At 44.9% G+C, this 16,352-nt stretch overlaps 1 protein-coding gene across 1 annotated transcript in view; it reads left to right on the top strand.

Moving 5' to 3' along the window:
- The window catches only part of ITGB3 (integrin subunit beta 3), a 55,379-nt gene extending 40,668 nt beyond the window's left edge, over positions 1–14,711 (top strand). The window contains 5 exon segments of the mRNA XM_082443119.1: positions 1,940–2,162; positions 3,102–3,202; positions 5,282–5,401; positions 10,194–10,360; positions 11,845–14,711. Coding sequence (XP_082299245.1) covers positions 1,940–2,162; positions 3,102–3,202; positions 5,282–5,401; positions 10,194–10,360; positions 11,845–11,910 — 677 coding nt within the window. The 3' untranslated portion in view covers positions 11,911–14,711.
- The last annotated feature ends 1,641 nt before the right edge of the window (positions 14,712–16,352 follow it).

Genomic DNA, 16,352 nt, shown 5'->3' with positions numbered 1-16,352 from the left:
TCTGGAGAATTATATTCAGCTGACAGGAGCTGGATTGCTCTCAGAGCTTGGCTAGTGACTGATGGACGATGGGGTTACACAAAGCCGGTCCCTTTGCCTCAAGGTTATTGTGGCGCCGTTCATGCTCCCGAGCCCACCGTGGGATCAGGCTGAGGGGAGCCTCTGGATGAGACCGCATTCCTGCCAGCTTTTGCCTCCTGCCCTGTCCTGCTTCCCTCCTTCCCTTCTGCTTCCCCAGTAAGTCACTGGAACGAGAATCCTCACCACAAGCTATACTACTAGGGAACCCAACCTCAGAATGCAGTCTTTCTTCTTTCTCCACCCTTCTGCCAGCCCGGTAGCTCTACTCTCTAGATGTCCTTGGCAGCTGGTGCAGATGAGGCTGTATTTCCCTTCCTTCTCGGGAAGCAGACACACACACAGTGAAGGTGTGTCTGAGTCTTTTAATTTATTATTATTATTATTATTATTATTATTATTATTTTTTGGCTGTGTTGGGTCTTAGTTTCTGTGCGAGGGCTTTCTCTAGTTGTGGCAAGCGGGGGCCACTCTTCATCGCCGTGCGCGGGCCTCTCACTATCGCGGCCTCTCTTGTTGCGGAGCACAGGCTCCAGACGCGCAGCCTCAGTAATTGTGGCTCACGGGCCTAGTTGCTCCGTGGCATGTGGGATCTTCCCAGACCAGGGCTCGAACCCGTGTCCCCTGCACTGGCAGGCAGACTCTCAACCACTGCGCCACCAGGGAAGCCCGGTGTGTCTGAGTCTTGAATGCCAGTGTGGTTCCTAGAGGATTATGCTGGTATCACTCATCCTTTAGTGGGTGATACCCATCCAGAGGGACCCATAGTGGCCAAGAGACATTTGTCAGACCCACTGGGGTCACCGGGGACAGGGCTGACAGCTAGTTGCTATTTGAGCTTGGCTGTGTACCACCCTCTCCTCCACCATCTTGGGGCCCATCTGCTCACACAATGGCAGGGTTTTCAGACCAATTCAGGTTACTTCTCCCTTGTTCCCTGCCTTTCCTGTGATTAACAATCAGATTTCTATTATTCACCCACTTCTTCCTGATTCAGAATCCTGCAGAATGAGTCACCTTTCTGCAGGGTTTAGGAGCCAAGTTTTAAAGCCTTGGTAAATGAATATTAGGGGAATATAGTGTTGAGAGTTAATGCCTACATTTAAGCAGTCCAACCCCCCACCCTAGTCTCTCTGTCCCGTTCCTATACTCATGTAAGAAAGTGAATAGGTCTTTCCTACTAGGGCTGACGGCTCTTTGCAATACTATGATAATACAACCCAGAGCACATGTTGGTGGAGGTTTGTGTGAATTTCCAGTAATTTAACTAGGATGTAAGCTCCATGATAGTAGGTACCTTGCCTGTCTTGTTCACTGCTGAGTCTCCAGTGCTCAGGTTGTGGTATGAGCTCAGTAAATATTTGTTGAATGGATGGATAAATAAACATTAATGGCGTGCCTACTCTGTACCAGATGTTATGCTAATCACTATTGTTGGAAAAATGAATATGATATGTGCTCCCCCATCAGGGAGCTCACAATCCAGAAAGAGAAACAGATTAGCAAGCAAATGGGTTGAACATCAGGGTTGAAATAGAGGTATTTATAAGTGCTGGGAGAGCACATGGGCAGACAGTTGATTTGGCCTGGGGAGGTCAGGAAAAGTTATGGAGGGAAAGGAACATTTGGGTTGGGCTTTGAAGGGTGAGTAGGAGTTTGGTAGTGGTCACAGGATGAAAGGGCATCTAGACAGAGGGAACAGCATGCAGAGAAGCATGAGGCTATGAGGACAGTGTAGAAGATGATTAACGGCTCAGTGTGGGGGTGAAAGTGTGGCAATGTGAGGAGGAGTAAAGCCACGATGCTGTCCTGGGGTGGGGCCTCACTGGCTGGTCTGCCCCCTTGGGCTGTGTGTTTTCAGGCCATGGCCAGTGCAGCTGTGGGGACTGCCTGTGTGACTCCGACTGGACCGGCTACTACTGCAACTGTACCACACGCACGGACACCTGCATGTCTAGCAATGGGCTGCTGTGCAGCGGGCGGGGCAAGTGTGAATGCGGCAGCTGCGTCTGCATCCAGCCGGGCTCCTACGGGGACACCTGTGAGAAGTGTCCCACCTGCCCTGATGCCTGCACCTTTAAGAAGTGAGTGGGCAGTGGAGTGAGTTGGAGAGAGTTGAGTGTCTGGGGGTCCCCCAGACTATGCAGGTTCTCTCTGATTCACCAAAGCTTTAGGGAGAGGAGACTGTCACAGCAAATGACTAGCTTTCCTCTTTCCATTGAAAACTTGGGGGAAAACTGGAGGTAGAGCCAAGCGTGAAGGGGACAGAGTAGTACCGGCTGGACTGCTGTTGGAGAAACCTCTCTTTTAGGCTGGATCCTGAATCCCTGAGTTGGGAGGAAGGCTAAAGCAGGTGACTCCTGGGGAATGTTCCAGTGCTGATGTTCTGATTCTGTGCGGGATGCGGGGCTGGGGTTACGGAGGACACTGTGTGAAACAGGAGAAGTTCACCGCTGCAAATGTCCCTCATCTGGGCGTCAGAGGAAGTCCCTGCTAGCCCAGGCCTGTGGCACTGCTGTTTCTCTTACTATTTTAAGCAGAGCTGGATTCATGGGCGTGCAACCTGCACATTTGTACAGAACCCCGTGCTTGGAAGGGCTCTACACTTCGTTTAATGTTCTGCTGTCACTGTTTTGAAATTCCTACTAAGTTTTGAATGAGGAACCTGACATTTTCATTTTGCACCGGGCCCCCAAATTATGAGACCATTTCTGACTTTAAGGCTCCCAGAAGTGGCGTAGGGTTCGCCCTCCTGTCACAGTCTTGGATGGGACATAAAGAAGTTTAATGAAGTTACCGGGGGCCTCTGCCTACCTGGCCTTACCTATAGGTGAGGAGGGCACTCCCACCCCGAACTCCAGACGTGACTATCTGGGACCCCAGGATTGTCTTACAGATGTTTTTGTTTGTGTTTGTTTTCTGGGGTGGAACAGTTTTCCTGGTGTATGGCAGGCAGAGCCAGACTGAAACACATTTAGGTTTGTTCCTTCCCTGCCTTCATCCCTATATCCTCTCTCCTTTAGAGAGTGTGTGGAGTGTAAGAAGTTTAACCGAGGAGCCCTATACGAGGAGAATACCTGCAGCCGTTACTGTCGTGATGAGATTGAGCCTGTGAAGGAGCTTAGTAAGTTCGGCATGTCATACAGTTGCACACACCCACGTTGTAAATTTTTCCGATTTAATCCCATAACCTATCCAAGTCTCATCTGTAAAAGGGAAGAGTAATTCCTACCTCAAAGGCATGTTGTGAAGGCCTGATGTACAGTAGGCACTTGAAAGCTGGCTTTCTTGAGAGTCCTCCTGCATCTTTACTAATCTGTTCAGCAGTCCCTTCCCCTTCTGCTTCCCAGAGCCCACGGGCTCAGCAAAATCCTGCAAATAACCTTTAAAGTATGTATAAATCAGGCAACCCTAACTTTACCACCCCAAGGAAAGGAAGATAATGTACCCCATTTTACAGATGAAGAAACTGAGGCACAGAGTGAGGAAGTGGTTGCCCATGATAATCTTAGCTTAGTAGGCTAGTAATCATTTACTAAGTTTATCTAACTAAGAGTGTTAAGCAATGCCCAGGCATACAGCTTTGCTGGTTTAGAGGGAAACCTTCGCCCTTATGGATTTGTAGCCAAAATCATTAGCCTGAAGCCCTTTTGGCTCTCCAGAGCCCCTCCTGGAGTAAGACAGATAGAAACATGATGGAGAGCAAAACTCTTGCCTGCAATTATTCTGGTTTGTATTTCATCTTGACTTAAAAGGAGATGATCTTTGCTGCTGTCACATACCTGACGTGGTTATCTGGGCCAGCTAGGCATTGGGTGGTGCCAGGAGATGGCAATCTCTCTGGAGATGGTGATCTCCCATGAAGGCAAGAAACACATTTTCAGTGAGAGCCACAGTAATACACAGCTAGCCAGCCAGCTTCTGGGTGGGATGTTATGGGAAAGAGTTAGATCTCTGGACCCTTTGGCTAATATCAAAAGTGGGGCTGGAGTGAGGGTAGTGATTTGGGGATTGAGTTTGAAGAGACAGTTTTTCCTCTGGAGGAGACCAGGCTTCCTATGATTAGCTTAGATGGAACAGGCTGCTGAGATAGGAGATATTTTTATCATCTAGACCAGATGGGTATTCCAAGTTAGTCGATAAGTACCCCAGCCCCCCACCATGATAACCATAAAAATAAATGCTTCTTTGTATGGAATTTTATAACTCATACAAATTATAAAAGTATCTTTTCATGCACATTATCTTATTCTTCTCCCAACAACCTAGTAAAGTCGAACTTAGTACTATTGTTATCTTCATTTTGAAGGTAAGGAAATTGAATCCCAAGAAAGTTAAGTAACTTGCCCAAGCAAATTAGTGGTGAGTTAAGATCAGAACTAAATCCTGAAACCCTTACTCTTTCCACTGTCCTATAATACTACTGGTTTACTGAAGGCATATTGAGTTAAAGTCCGTAGGATGTGCTTTGAGACTCATGTCCTAGTCCTACTCCATCACTTATTTGCTGTGTGACCTTGGTACATTTGCTTAATCTTGTAGGGCATAGTGCAGCTGGTGGAGGGTAGGCCATAGTTTCACAGTCAGAATAACAGGTTTTAGAATTAGAAGGGATGAAGCCAACAAAACATGATGGGAGTCAGAGAAGAGGAGATGTCTCTGGAGAGGAACACTGGATTGGAAGCAGAAATAGAAGAAATATAAGGGCTGAGTAAACAAACTATTGAGACTCATTGAGCAAGCAGAGAAAGGAAAGAGGGGGAAGGGAAAGCCCACTGTGTGTTAGGTAGTTTACTTCATGCTGTTTGATTCTCAACCATCCCTGTGAGTGAGGGTATCTTTTCTTCGATTAGAAGACGAGAGAGGTTCGATGAGGCCAAGTAACTTAGCCAAGATCACATAGCTGGTAGGTGATAGAGCCAGGTTTTGAATCAGCTTATGTAATACTTTTATGTCATGTCCCTTCCAGAGGAAAGAATAAGAACCGAAAAGGGCCTGTGAGGGACAAAGTACATCAGCGAGGGTCATCTAGAGGCAATTGCCAGGCACCACAGCCCTGTCGAATCTAGGCATCTTGCCTAATGTCAGGCATACGGTTTCCTGTCACGTGCTTTCCCAGACGTCCCATGACTGGCTTTGGAGGTGGCTCCATCTTTCCGGAATTGACTTGTTTTTCATTCTCCCATCTTTCCGCCTCCCCCAGAGGACACTGGAAAGGATGCTGTGAATTGTACCTACAAGAATGAAGAGGACTGTGTCGTCAGATTCCAGTACTACGAAGACTCCAGTGGGAAGTCCATCCTGTACGTGGTAGAAGAGCCCGGTGAGTGAACCCTGAGGGTCCCGACCCTGCCCCACAGGGAGAGGGAGAGCAATATCAGGCAGTTATTTCCACCCATCACTCCTCTTAAACAGAGCAGCCAGATTAAACCTGACCTTACAAGTGATAAGTCAGGGCCTGTTATCTGGGTGTGGGGGGTATATAAATACAAATATTAGCAAGAAATGACTTGCTAATTTAGGAGATAGAAAAATAAGAAGGTGGGTAAGGAGAGGAAGAAGGGAGGTATGGAGCTCATCAAGGAACAGAGTATATATAGCATGGTGTTTTTTGAGGTGATAATGTTAAGAAGTAGGGAATTTCAATTCTAGCACTTTCCAGCACAAGGCATCTGCTCTTCTAAAAGTTAAATGGTTGCCGAGAGCAACCTGCTTGCCGCTTCAGAGGAAGGCCTGAGGTTTGAGGGCAAGCTGCCCTTGCCAGCTTCACCACAAGATGTGGTTAAGGGTTTGAGGCACCAGCCCAAGGCTGCCTTGAACGCTGAAAAGTTACCTCTTGTTCTCAAGACCCTCTGGAAGCAGGAGAGCTCATCCCGTCATACACAGACCCACCACAGGTTTGTCACCATCCAGCATGGTAGATTTGCTTGCTTCCCCTTATTTCCTTCATCTCCTTTCTTTCCCTTAAACAACGGACTAAGTGATGAATCATTTGACAATATTTTTGAGTACTTATTATATATCAGGCAGTGGGCTAGGTGCTGGGGATATAACAGTAAATAAGGCGGATGTGGTACTCACAGACCACGGGGGAGAGAGGCATGTAAATCGGTCATGACACTGCAGAGGGATAAAGGCTACAGTATGACGGCCGTTGGGGATGGGAGGGGTGGGTAAGAACTTTCGGGAGTGAAGAAACAATTTCTGAAGGCAGAGGGTAAATCAGTTGGTCACTGGACATTCTTTACAGCCGTAGGAATTCCTTCAAATCATTCTTTAGACCAGTGGCTAGCAAACTTTTTCTGTAAAGGGCCAGATATTAAATATTTTAGGCTTTGTGGGCCAGATGGTCTCTGCTGTGACTACTCAACTCTGACACAGTAGCAGGAAAGCAGCCATAGACTATATGCAAATGAAGGGGTCTGGCTGCGTTTACAAAAATAGGTGGCCAGCTGCATTTGGCTTACTGGCTGTCGTTTGCTGGCCCCTGCTTTAGGGCAGTGGTTCTCAAACTTTTGTATGTTCCCTTGTTAAAAAATCCAGAGTCCTGAGCCCTGTCTTACTTCCACAAGCCTATGCCTCTGTGTTCTTTGTTAATGCTCCTGGTAATTGTGATAAATTCTCCAGTGTTTGAATGCCTCTGCTTTAGATATATCACGTCCCCTGATGAGCCATCTCAGACCTCCTCCAGCCTCCATTCCGATGGCTAGATTTGGTGACCTGTTTGATTCTCACAGCAGCTGTGCTTCCCTTTAGATGGCCCTTCATCACACTATCAAATTGCTTCTTTAATCACCAGTCTCCCTCAGCTGATCATAAGTTCCATGAACACAGGAATGGTGTTGGTCTTATCTACTGTTACAGCCCCATACTTGGCTCAGTCATTTACAGAGAAGATACTTAATACACAGTTTTTGAATGAATTAATAGGACTGATTATTCCTAGGAGACAGACAGACTTATATACATCTTAATGTCTGTTGGGAGAATTTTAGCTGCTTAAAGAAGGGAGGGGTTGAAGGTGGGAAGAGGGCTACATCTATGTCACCCAGGGTGTTGCTGTCCCCGTGGGTAGAGGAAAGCATGGGGTCCCCATTTGTGGTATTGTTCATCAGCCTTTCCAGAACTCTCACCCTTTATAAGGGAGAAGGAAGGTAAGGAAAGGGCATCACCTTAGTTTTATTTTGTGACTCAGGGAAGGCTGGCGTGGGGAAGTGGAGAGGGAAGAGTCTGGGTATATCTCTCTGGGGGAGCAGATGTAGGTTAGTTTGGCCGTGACTTCCTCACACTTTCCCATCCACCTGTGTTAACACATTAAATGGATTTTTCCACAACCTCCTGATCTGTACCATTGTCCCTTCTCATTACAGAAGGACAGTGTGTTCTTGCTTTGGGGTTTAACATTACTTCATCTCTTTGTTATAACAATCCGGCTGGTGCTCCTGCTGTATCACTTACCAAAATCATTTGACCTGGTATTCTGAGACTGGCATCTACTGCCTGGAGTTGTGGGGAACGAAGATGATGACAACTGGGATGGTAACACGTAACTAGTTAACAGAGCGGAGGGTAACTTTTTAGGCTTACTGCCAGTAGACCCCTTCCTCCACATTAGGAGATGGGACCCTAGACCTACGTTTCCTACCTTGCCATCCTGGAATTCCAAGTTCTGCCTCTCCTCTCACCCCAACCTCCAATCATTTTCAGGGTCTCTGGCTTTTAGTAGAAGGCAGCGTCTGGGGCCCTGAGTGTAGGAGGAGATTATTCTCATTCTCTTCCCTGACTCATGCCCTTGCAGATGTCCTTTTTGAAGGGCTGAGCCACTGCAGGGCAGTGAAGAGGGCACCACCAGAGTTTGGCATTGGCCAAGTGGTGTTCAGCCCTCAGGGTATGAGCTCCCCTGAGCTGAGCCCTCATCACTTCCAGATAGTGTTGCCTGATAAAATACAATATGTCCCATGCAATATGTGGTACATACTTAAAAAGTTATTTGTTATTTATCTGAAATTCAAATTTAACTGGACTTCCTGTACTTTTGTTTGTCAAGTCTGCTGACCCTACCCTGTCTTCCCTGACCTTGGGTCATCATCACTGTGGCTGGGAGGACCCTCCAGAGACCACCTGATCTTGTGTCTGCTTCCAGGAAGCCTGCCATCCACCCTCTTCAGGACAGACGGTTAAGAGATTTAATTTTTCCCCTGAAGATCTGGCATTCTACCTGTCCTGCCTGTACTGACATGTAACATTGAAGAGATTCCACTTTGAGGTCTGAGGGGCAGCCCTACCTCAGTCTTCCAGAGAATTCGTAACTGCTTTTTCCAGAAGAACAGGGGCCCTTCACTCCTAGGACCTCAGACACTGGAACCTCACAGCCTCTCTCCAGACATTTCTTTAATTATAGACAGGTTGTAATTTGGTGGGATGGGAAATAGCCAGCTTGGATTCTGGTGGTGGCTGTTTTTGGGTAGTGTGTGGTGAGCATGGTGTATATGTTTAGAGAAGAAGGTGGGAGACACTGTGGAAAGTAGGTGTGACTCCTGTCCAGGCCCATCAATACTCACATATACAAACACCTAATTACATAACACCTGGGAAGTTACCGGAGCGAGGTCACTCATCAGACGTCTGTGGTTGATAGGAAGCAGAGCTGTTCAGAGCAAGCTCGTCTTGGCCCTCAGAGGGGTGACGTGCCTCTGTTTTTGTTGGTTGTTGACTGGGATTGAACAGGAAGTCGGTTCTCAATAGGGTTAGGATTTTGGATGACTAAATATTTTGGGAAGAAACCCAAAATATTGTCTTGGCTGGCAGACCTCCTAGTCTCAAAGTATGCTAAAATGGTCATTGGTTCCCAGCCCTCGGGGCTGTTAAATATCTGAACTAGGGCAACTAACTCAAATGCCTACAGGAGCTGGGTAAGTAAATTAGGGAAAACAGGGACACCAGTAATAATGGTAGCTGATATTTATTGAGCACTGACTCTGCCAGGCACTCTTCTGAGTTCTTTCAATATATTTAACTTAATTATTCCTCATAATAAATTTTTGAAGTCAGGGCTATTACTGTTAGAGATGGAGAAATGGGAAACAGACACCCAGAAAGCTTAAATAATTTATCAAAGGTCACATAGTAGAGTAAGTGGAAAGCCAGGATTCACACCCAGGCAGTCTGGCTCCAGAGCCCACAGTGGCACAGACTCAACGACAAGTCACATTTTGCCTCTGTTTAGTGGAGAAAAGAGAGAGTAGTGAGGAGTCTGGCAAACTAAAAAACATGTCCCATCTAAAAGGGGCAGCTGCTCCTCAGCCCTAGCCATTTACAACCCTATAAAAATTTAGGTTCGGTGTTTCTAGGTCTTTTGACTTTTTTTTTTAAAGAGAAGAAGAATCTGAAATTCCAAGGGGAGAATCTCCTGATTATTCAATGTTGCCCACAAAATCAAATTTTTAATAAACAATTGTGTGGGTCTTCCCTGGTGGTGCAGTGGTTAAGAATCCGCCTGCCAATGCAGGGGACACGGGTTCTAGACCTGGTCTGGGAAGATCCCACATGCCGCGGAGCAGCTAAGTCCGTGCGCCACAACTACTGAGCCCGCGTGCCTAGAGCCTGTGCTCCATAACAAGAGAAGCCACCGCAATGAGAAGTCCGCGCGCCGCAACGAAGAGTAGCCCCCGCTTGCGCAACTGGAGAAAGCCCGCGCACAGCAACAAAGACCCCATGCAGCCAAAAATAAATAAATTTATTTTAAAAAATTAAAAAACAAAAACCAATTGTGTGAACTCACACAGAGTAGGCTAGATTCCACCTGTGGGTGACCAACTAACAACCTCTGATTTAAAACAATCAGGACAGATTATTGCTGCTCTAAAGCTTGCACCCCCCTCCTTTAAAAAATTAATTGGCTTATTTTATAAGTCCTGTTCCCTTCAGATAACTTTCTAGTGTGAGTTGGCCAAAAAGTTCGGTCGGGTTTTTCATAACATCCACCAGAAGAACCCGAACGAACTTTTTGGCCAACCCAATACTTTATTACTTTGTCAAGAAGATCTTATTTATAGCCAATTCGAATGATTCCTGTTCCATTGCCAACCACCCTGCTCTGTGCTCTCTCCTGACAGAGTGTCCCAAGGGTCCTGACATCCTGGTGGTCCTGCTTTCAGTGATGGGGGCCATTCTGCTCATCGGCCTTGCTACTCTGCTCATCTGGAAGCTCCTCATCACCATCCATGACCGGAAGGAGTTTGCTAAATTTGAGGAAGAGAGAGCCAGAGCCAAATGGGACACAGTAAGAGGCTGGGCTGAGCTGGGCATTTTCTTGAGTCGCTGGTTCAAGAGTCTCAAGAGGAAGCAGCAGATGCTTATTTAGGGTGGCCAGCTTCAGCCAGCACCATAGTTTCCCAGTTAACCTCTGTTCTGGAAACTGAGAGATGGTCTAACTGTCCTGTTGTCCTTATGCTTCTTGGAAACCACCTGATTCTCTCTCTGCCGCATCAGTGAGTACCAACTGAGCACAGATAGGGCTCAGCTCTGCTCTGGACACTGCGAAGTGATGAAAAGGAAACTTATTCTCTGAGTGAGGGAGACAGAACAAACTTGAGAATCCTACACTGAGGACATATAGTAATACATTATATACTGATGAAAGCATTAAACACAAACAGAGACAGATAATAATAACTAACATTTACTGAGGATTTACCATGTACCAGGAACTGTTCTAATTGCTTTTTATGTATTAATTTATTTCATCTCTGTAACAGCCCTGTGTGGTAGGTGACATTATTATTCCCATTTTATAAACAAAGAAACTGAGTATAGAGAAGTTAAGCAGCTTCCCTGATTGTGGGAGGGAGTTAGGTTATGATAGGAATTATTTTGGGTCAGCCTCTTAAAAGTATGCTCCCTGAAGTTTATCCTGATTGAATCCAATCAAACAAGCATTTATTGACAACCTTCTATATACTTAAGTTTACTCTGTTCTCCTTTGGCTCATGTTCCACATTTTAACTTTTTTCCGGACCTTCCAAATGACCGACTCCCTGAATATCTGAGGTTAGGCTGAAAGTTTGTTCGCATTGGATGGTGACCTCAGGCCATCGTACTCAAGGGTCCCAAGAAACTGGAATGTTTCTGTTCGGATGATGTAGAAATCCTGACTCTCTGAGGCACATGAGAATGTGCTCTGTTTCTTGAGGCTACCACTAAGGACTACTAGACCTAATGGGATTTGTCACATTTTGTTAGAAAATAATTTGGGAAACCAAATTATTGTGAGGACCTTTCTCCTGATAACATGACAGTTTGTGGGTAGTGCTTGAGGGATGAGATGAAAACAGATTAAGAATTATTTGAGCAAATGTGGTCCTATATGTTCCAACCACCGCCTGCTACATTTCTCTTCTCTGCCCACACAGTCACAACAAAGAAAAAAGGGGAGAAGGGCAAAAGAGAGAGTTCATAGGGAGGGAGGAAATAGGAAATACTGGCTAAAAGCTATCTTGAAGTGTTTTGGTTTCACCAAAAGTGATGGGCTGAATTTAACCCCTTAGGCATGGTGGCAGGATAGCATTCCACTTTCTCTCTCCTCTTATTTCCTATCCATTCCCTCCTTAAGAGCAAATGTGTGAGTACTATGAGCGTCAAGCTGTCCATCGATGGTGTATCCCAGAGAAGAGTGTCTTGGGTAAACATCTCAGATGACATGTAAACCCTGAGGGTAGGGAAGAATTGAGGAATTCACTGTAAGACATTTTTCTGTTCTCTCCGCAGGCCAACAACCCACTGTATAAAGAGGCCACGTCCACCTTCACCAACATCACCTATCGGGGCACTTAATGACAAGCAGTCAACCTCAGATCACTATCAGACTGTCCCAGGATTGTGGGTGTCTCTGCTGTCGTGTTTACAGGGGCAATACCTGTGGGGCGGAATTGGGGGCTTGGAGTGGGGTGGGTTGGAAGAATGTGGGTCTCTGTGTGTGTGTGCGTGTGAGTGTGCTGCGTGTGGGAGAGTGTGTAACTTAAAACTTGTGATGTGTCCCAGATAAGCAGAGCTCCTCAGCCTTTGTCCTCAGAACGCCTCCTTCAGGGAGTCTTCCTGCTTAACCTGAGGGTGACCTACGTACCTGAGCAGGTATTCTTCATTACCTCAGTGGGAAGCCAGCTTTCCTTCTCAGGCCATTCTCTTAAAGAGGAGGGCAGGGCCAAGGCCTCTCATTTCAGAGGAAGGGACCTTGGTTTACCCTGTGTTTATGGTTCCTGGGCCTGACTCTCAGCAGCTCTGGTAGGAACTGCCAGGCTTTGCAGCCTTGCTGTGTCATCCATGCCCCTAGCTCCTCTCCCTTCCCTCAGGCAGAAGGAGAAATCCAGGGAGAGCTGAACCATCAGAGCTGCCTGTCTTGGCCATCACCTCAGTCCAGCATGGTTCTCTCCTAAAGGAAGTCCTTGCTACCTATTCTTCAGTCTGTTGGGAGTGAGGATGGCAGGGTCACCCACGGGTCATGCATGGCCTGGGGTTAAGGTGCCCGAGTTCCCCAGTTCATAATCATAACCCTTCAGATTTGCCTCATTGACAGCTCTACCCTAGTGATTCGTGTAGAAAAAGTGTGGCACCCTTAGACCAGCAACACCTCTTTACCTCCTATTCCACCCTCTCACTACTATAGACATTTGCTACATACTGGGAATTTCTCTCATGACCAGAAGCTTTTCCTTCCAGGGAGAGTGCTATGGTTAGAGCCAGAGGTCTGGCCTCACCCTTCAGGCCTTCTGTCTCTTGTCCACGGCACCTCCACACACCCACCCCTGTGCTTCTGTGTGCTACATCCACCCATGGGGCTGATTGCATTTATCTACCTCTTGGGTGTCTAGTGAAGGAGTCATTCCCATGGGTCTTTGAGTCTGCTGGGCATAAGTGCCAGGGTGGAATGATGGGCCAGTCGTATCAGCATGTGTGGCCCATTCTCCTATAGGCCAGGCAACCTCATTTTAACTCAGTCTTTAATCTGAGAGGCCACAGTGCAATTTTGTTTTATTTTTCTCATTGGGGCACCTGAAACCATGATGAGGCTTGTTTAATCTAAAGGAGCATAGATATAAACACACTTGCATTATATTTGTAATTTGATGATGAAGAAGAAAAGGGTGAAAAGCCACACAGACTTGGGCTGGATGCAGACACTCCCACTTGGCATCATTCATAGCAAGTTGCTGCCCAGTTGCTGGGTCTGTAAGGGCTCTCTCATCCCTGAAGCCTGTGGGGATGGACACATGGACATGCTGGACCTTTCCCAAGCAGGAGGAGGTAAAGGGGCTGTTCTTTTTTTCTAGCAAAAGCAGAAAAACTCCATTGGCGTTTACATTCGTTCAACGTTAACCACCACCACCACTCCCCAAGAAAAAGGGAAGGGCCTAAAAACAGTGGTCTGATGGTCAGAAAATCTAAGTCCTGGCCTCAGTGTTGCAGCTAAGGAACTTTAACCTTAATTAAAGCAAGTTACTTTCTTTTCCCTGGGGCTCAGTTTTCTAGTTTGAAAAATGATGGGTTTGGACCAGCCAGTCTAGGAGGTATCTTTCAGTATCAACAGTCTGTGATGCTGGGACTTACTGTGGCATCAAACATGCAGTCAGGATTCTGTGGGATGTTGATACTGTTTGTTTTTTCAGTTGGGAGACCTGGCTCTGGCAAGAGCAGATGTCATCGCATATCACCTTTCTCAATGAAAAAGCTTCATTCTATCGTCTCACAGAACCCCTTTTCCAACTTTTGTTGGTAGTTACATCTTCTGATGTAGCACTTAAGCTCCACTTAGTTATTATTTCTTTGTTCACTTTGCACATGGTTTCATCCACGAATTGGGGAAGAGGACTCCATAAGAACTAGCTGAAATGTGTCTTCTGTATCCATGTGTTAACATTGAGAATAAGCCTTGGGATTAGGACCAGGACAGATGACCGAGCCCTGCCTCACTCATGGATTACACCTTCCTGTTGAGGATGGTTATGTTGTAGAGGGATAAATGGGGAGGGATGATCATGAATCCAAGAAGTTTAGAATCTAACTATAACCTTTGGCTACTGAGAAAAGACTCCACTGGAGTAACAGTTGGTCACTTTCTTTAGATAAAATGGTTTATATGAAGAAACTGTATCAAAGGAGGAGGAACATGTATTCAAAGGATGAAACAAACAGTAAGAATCTTGTCTGAGCTTCTGGAATGAGGCTCATAGTCTTTGAAGATCAGTACTGTTTGTATGAGGGGAGAAGCTGTAGCTGTGTTCCCGAGATAGCAAACAGCAGTCAGTTTTGGCATTGTGTAGGGTCAACATCAAAATAGTATTTTAGCCTCAGACAAAACAGCCCGAAGAAGTTATTTGTGCCTAGCTCTTTTGGAGATATTTTACATTCAATCTCAGGGTCTGTGGACAATAATGGGAAATTTTGAACATTCCTGACAAGTTGTCACATAAGAAGTCAGTTCTTTACCTCTCAGATATTCCTAGACCATCCATGATTTCAAGATACTTCTCTTTGTTAAATATTCCTGGTTGAAATTACCTACGTGACTTCCTGACTTACTAACCACCTCCTCTGTCTGAGTTGTGCAACGGTGAATTAAATGTGCTTTCCAAAAAGAATTGGCTTAAGGCTGCCCAGTGCTTCCTGTGTTGTTATTTCTGTTTCCTTTGGGTGAATAAGAGTAAGTGTCACTGACTTACAAATGATTATTTTAGAACAAGCGTGCTTCCAAATGTAACAGAATGATGATGATTCTGGGAACTGAAGTTAGTTTTGGAACCTAGAGCTTTTCTTTAGACTTTAGTAACAAAATGAGTACATTTTTACTGTTATGAGAGTCAGAGTTGTTTTTTTTTTTTAATTGGAGATTTTTTAGGAACTTGTATAATCTCAACAGACCAGACTGTCAATTTAGTCTAGGTTTTGTTTGCAGGAAGCATAAATTAGTAAAATAAAGGCTTAATGGCAAATTACTTACAGGACCATTTAAATGCCCAACTTTTATTTAAGGCAGTGGGTTTCGAAGTGTTGGCCCTAGGACCAGATGATCTAAGTCCCCCTGGTGATTTTTTTGCATGCTCAGGTTTGAGAACCACTGATTTAAGGAATCACATACCTATTCTTTCTGGCTTAGAAAGAAGTTTACAATAAGTCAGCTCAGTTACTAAAAGATTAAGAACATACCTTGGCTGATAGATTAAGAAAACCAAATATCTACCCACACAAAATGAAAGTCTACTGTCAATCCATTTTCCAAGTTAAGTAATCACAGGCTTGTTGGGTTCACTCACAGCCACAAATTCCCATGAAAAACTAAAAGAAGTAATACATCAGAATCACAGGGAAAAAAAACCGCTAACAGGATACTTGGCCGGCATAGAAGAAAACCTTTTGTGTGTACCAAGCTGAAGCAAGAAAATACTCTTACTGCATTAATTCACAGGAGATAGGATCAAAATCTTAATTATTAACAGTATCATCCAATAGGATGCCAGAATAAGACTTTAGAATTTGTAACTTCACTTTTTGCTATTTAAAATTTATTAAGCACTGACAGTGTGGCATTGAAGTACTTTATAGAACATTTATTATCTTTGCCTGAATTTGTAACTTCACTTTTTGCTATTTAAAACTTATTAAGCACTGACAGTGTGGCATTGAAGTACTTTATAGAACATCTATTATCTTTGCCTTTGAGTCTTACATTCCTTACATAATGTACATTTTTAAAAACACAATACAGTACATGACATCATAAAAAGATTATGTGAACCTAGACTGAGTCCTTATATGGTGAAATTTTGTAAGATTCAGTGTTTTATTTACGTCATGGTAACTGATGACTAAATGGATGAAAATGGAGGACTTTATGTGAAAAAGAAATGGAAAGCAATATGTCAAGTATATGTGTAATCCTTTAACTCTTGACCTCTGTAGTTTGAATTCTATTATAATAGACATCTAATGACCACTGGGACCAATTATAAGCGGATTCTCTTGGAATTACAATGCCCTCATTTTTCACAATGATGTAAGGAAACAATAATATATTCTTTGCAGATAAGCTATTTAATACTTGTTGAAAAATAATTTCTATTTGGTTTTGTAATATAATATATTCTGGAAATACATTTTCCTAATTTGTTTTAGTTTGATTAAAGCACACACACAAGGAGGCAGTTTTAAACCTTTTGATCGGGGTTAACCATACTGTTAACTAAAATTTTTAAAATCCACTTACTGTGGGTATCCAAGAATGG

Source organism: Balaenoptera physalus, assembly GCF_965194825.1.
Source record: "Balaenoptera physalus genome assembly, chromosome: 20".
NCBI lineage: Eukaryota > Metazoa > Chordata > Mammalia > Artiodactyla > Balaenopteridae > Balaenoptera > Balaenoptera physalus.
The sequence above is the reverse complement of the archived record's forward strand: the minus strand, read 5'-3'. Positions and strand labels throughout refer to the sequence as shown.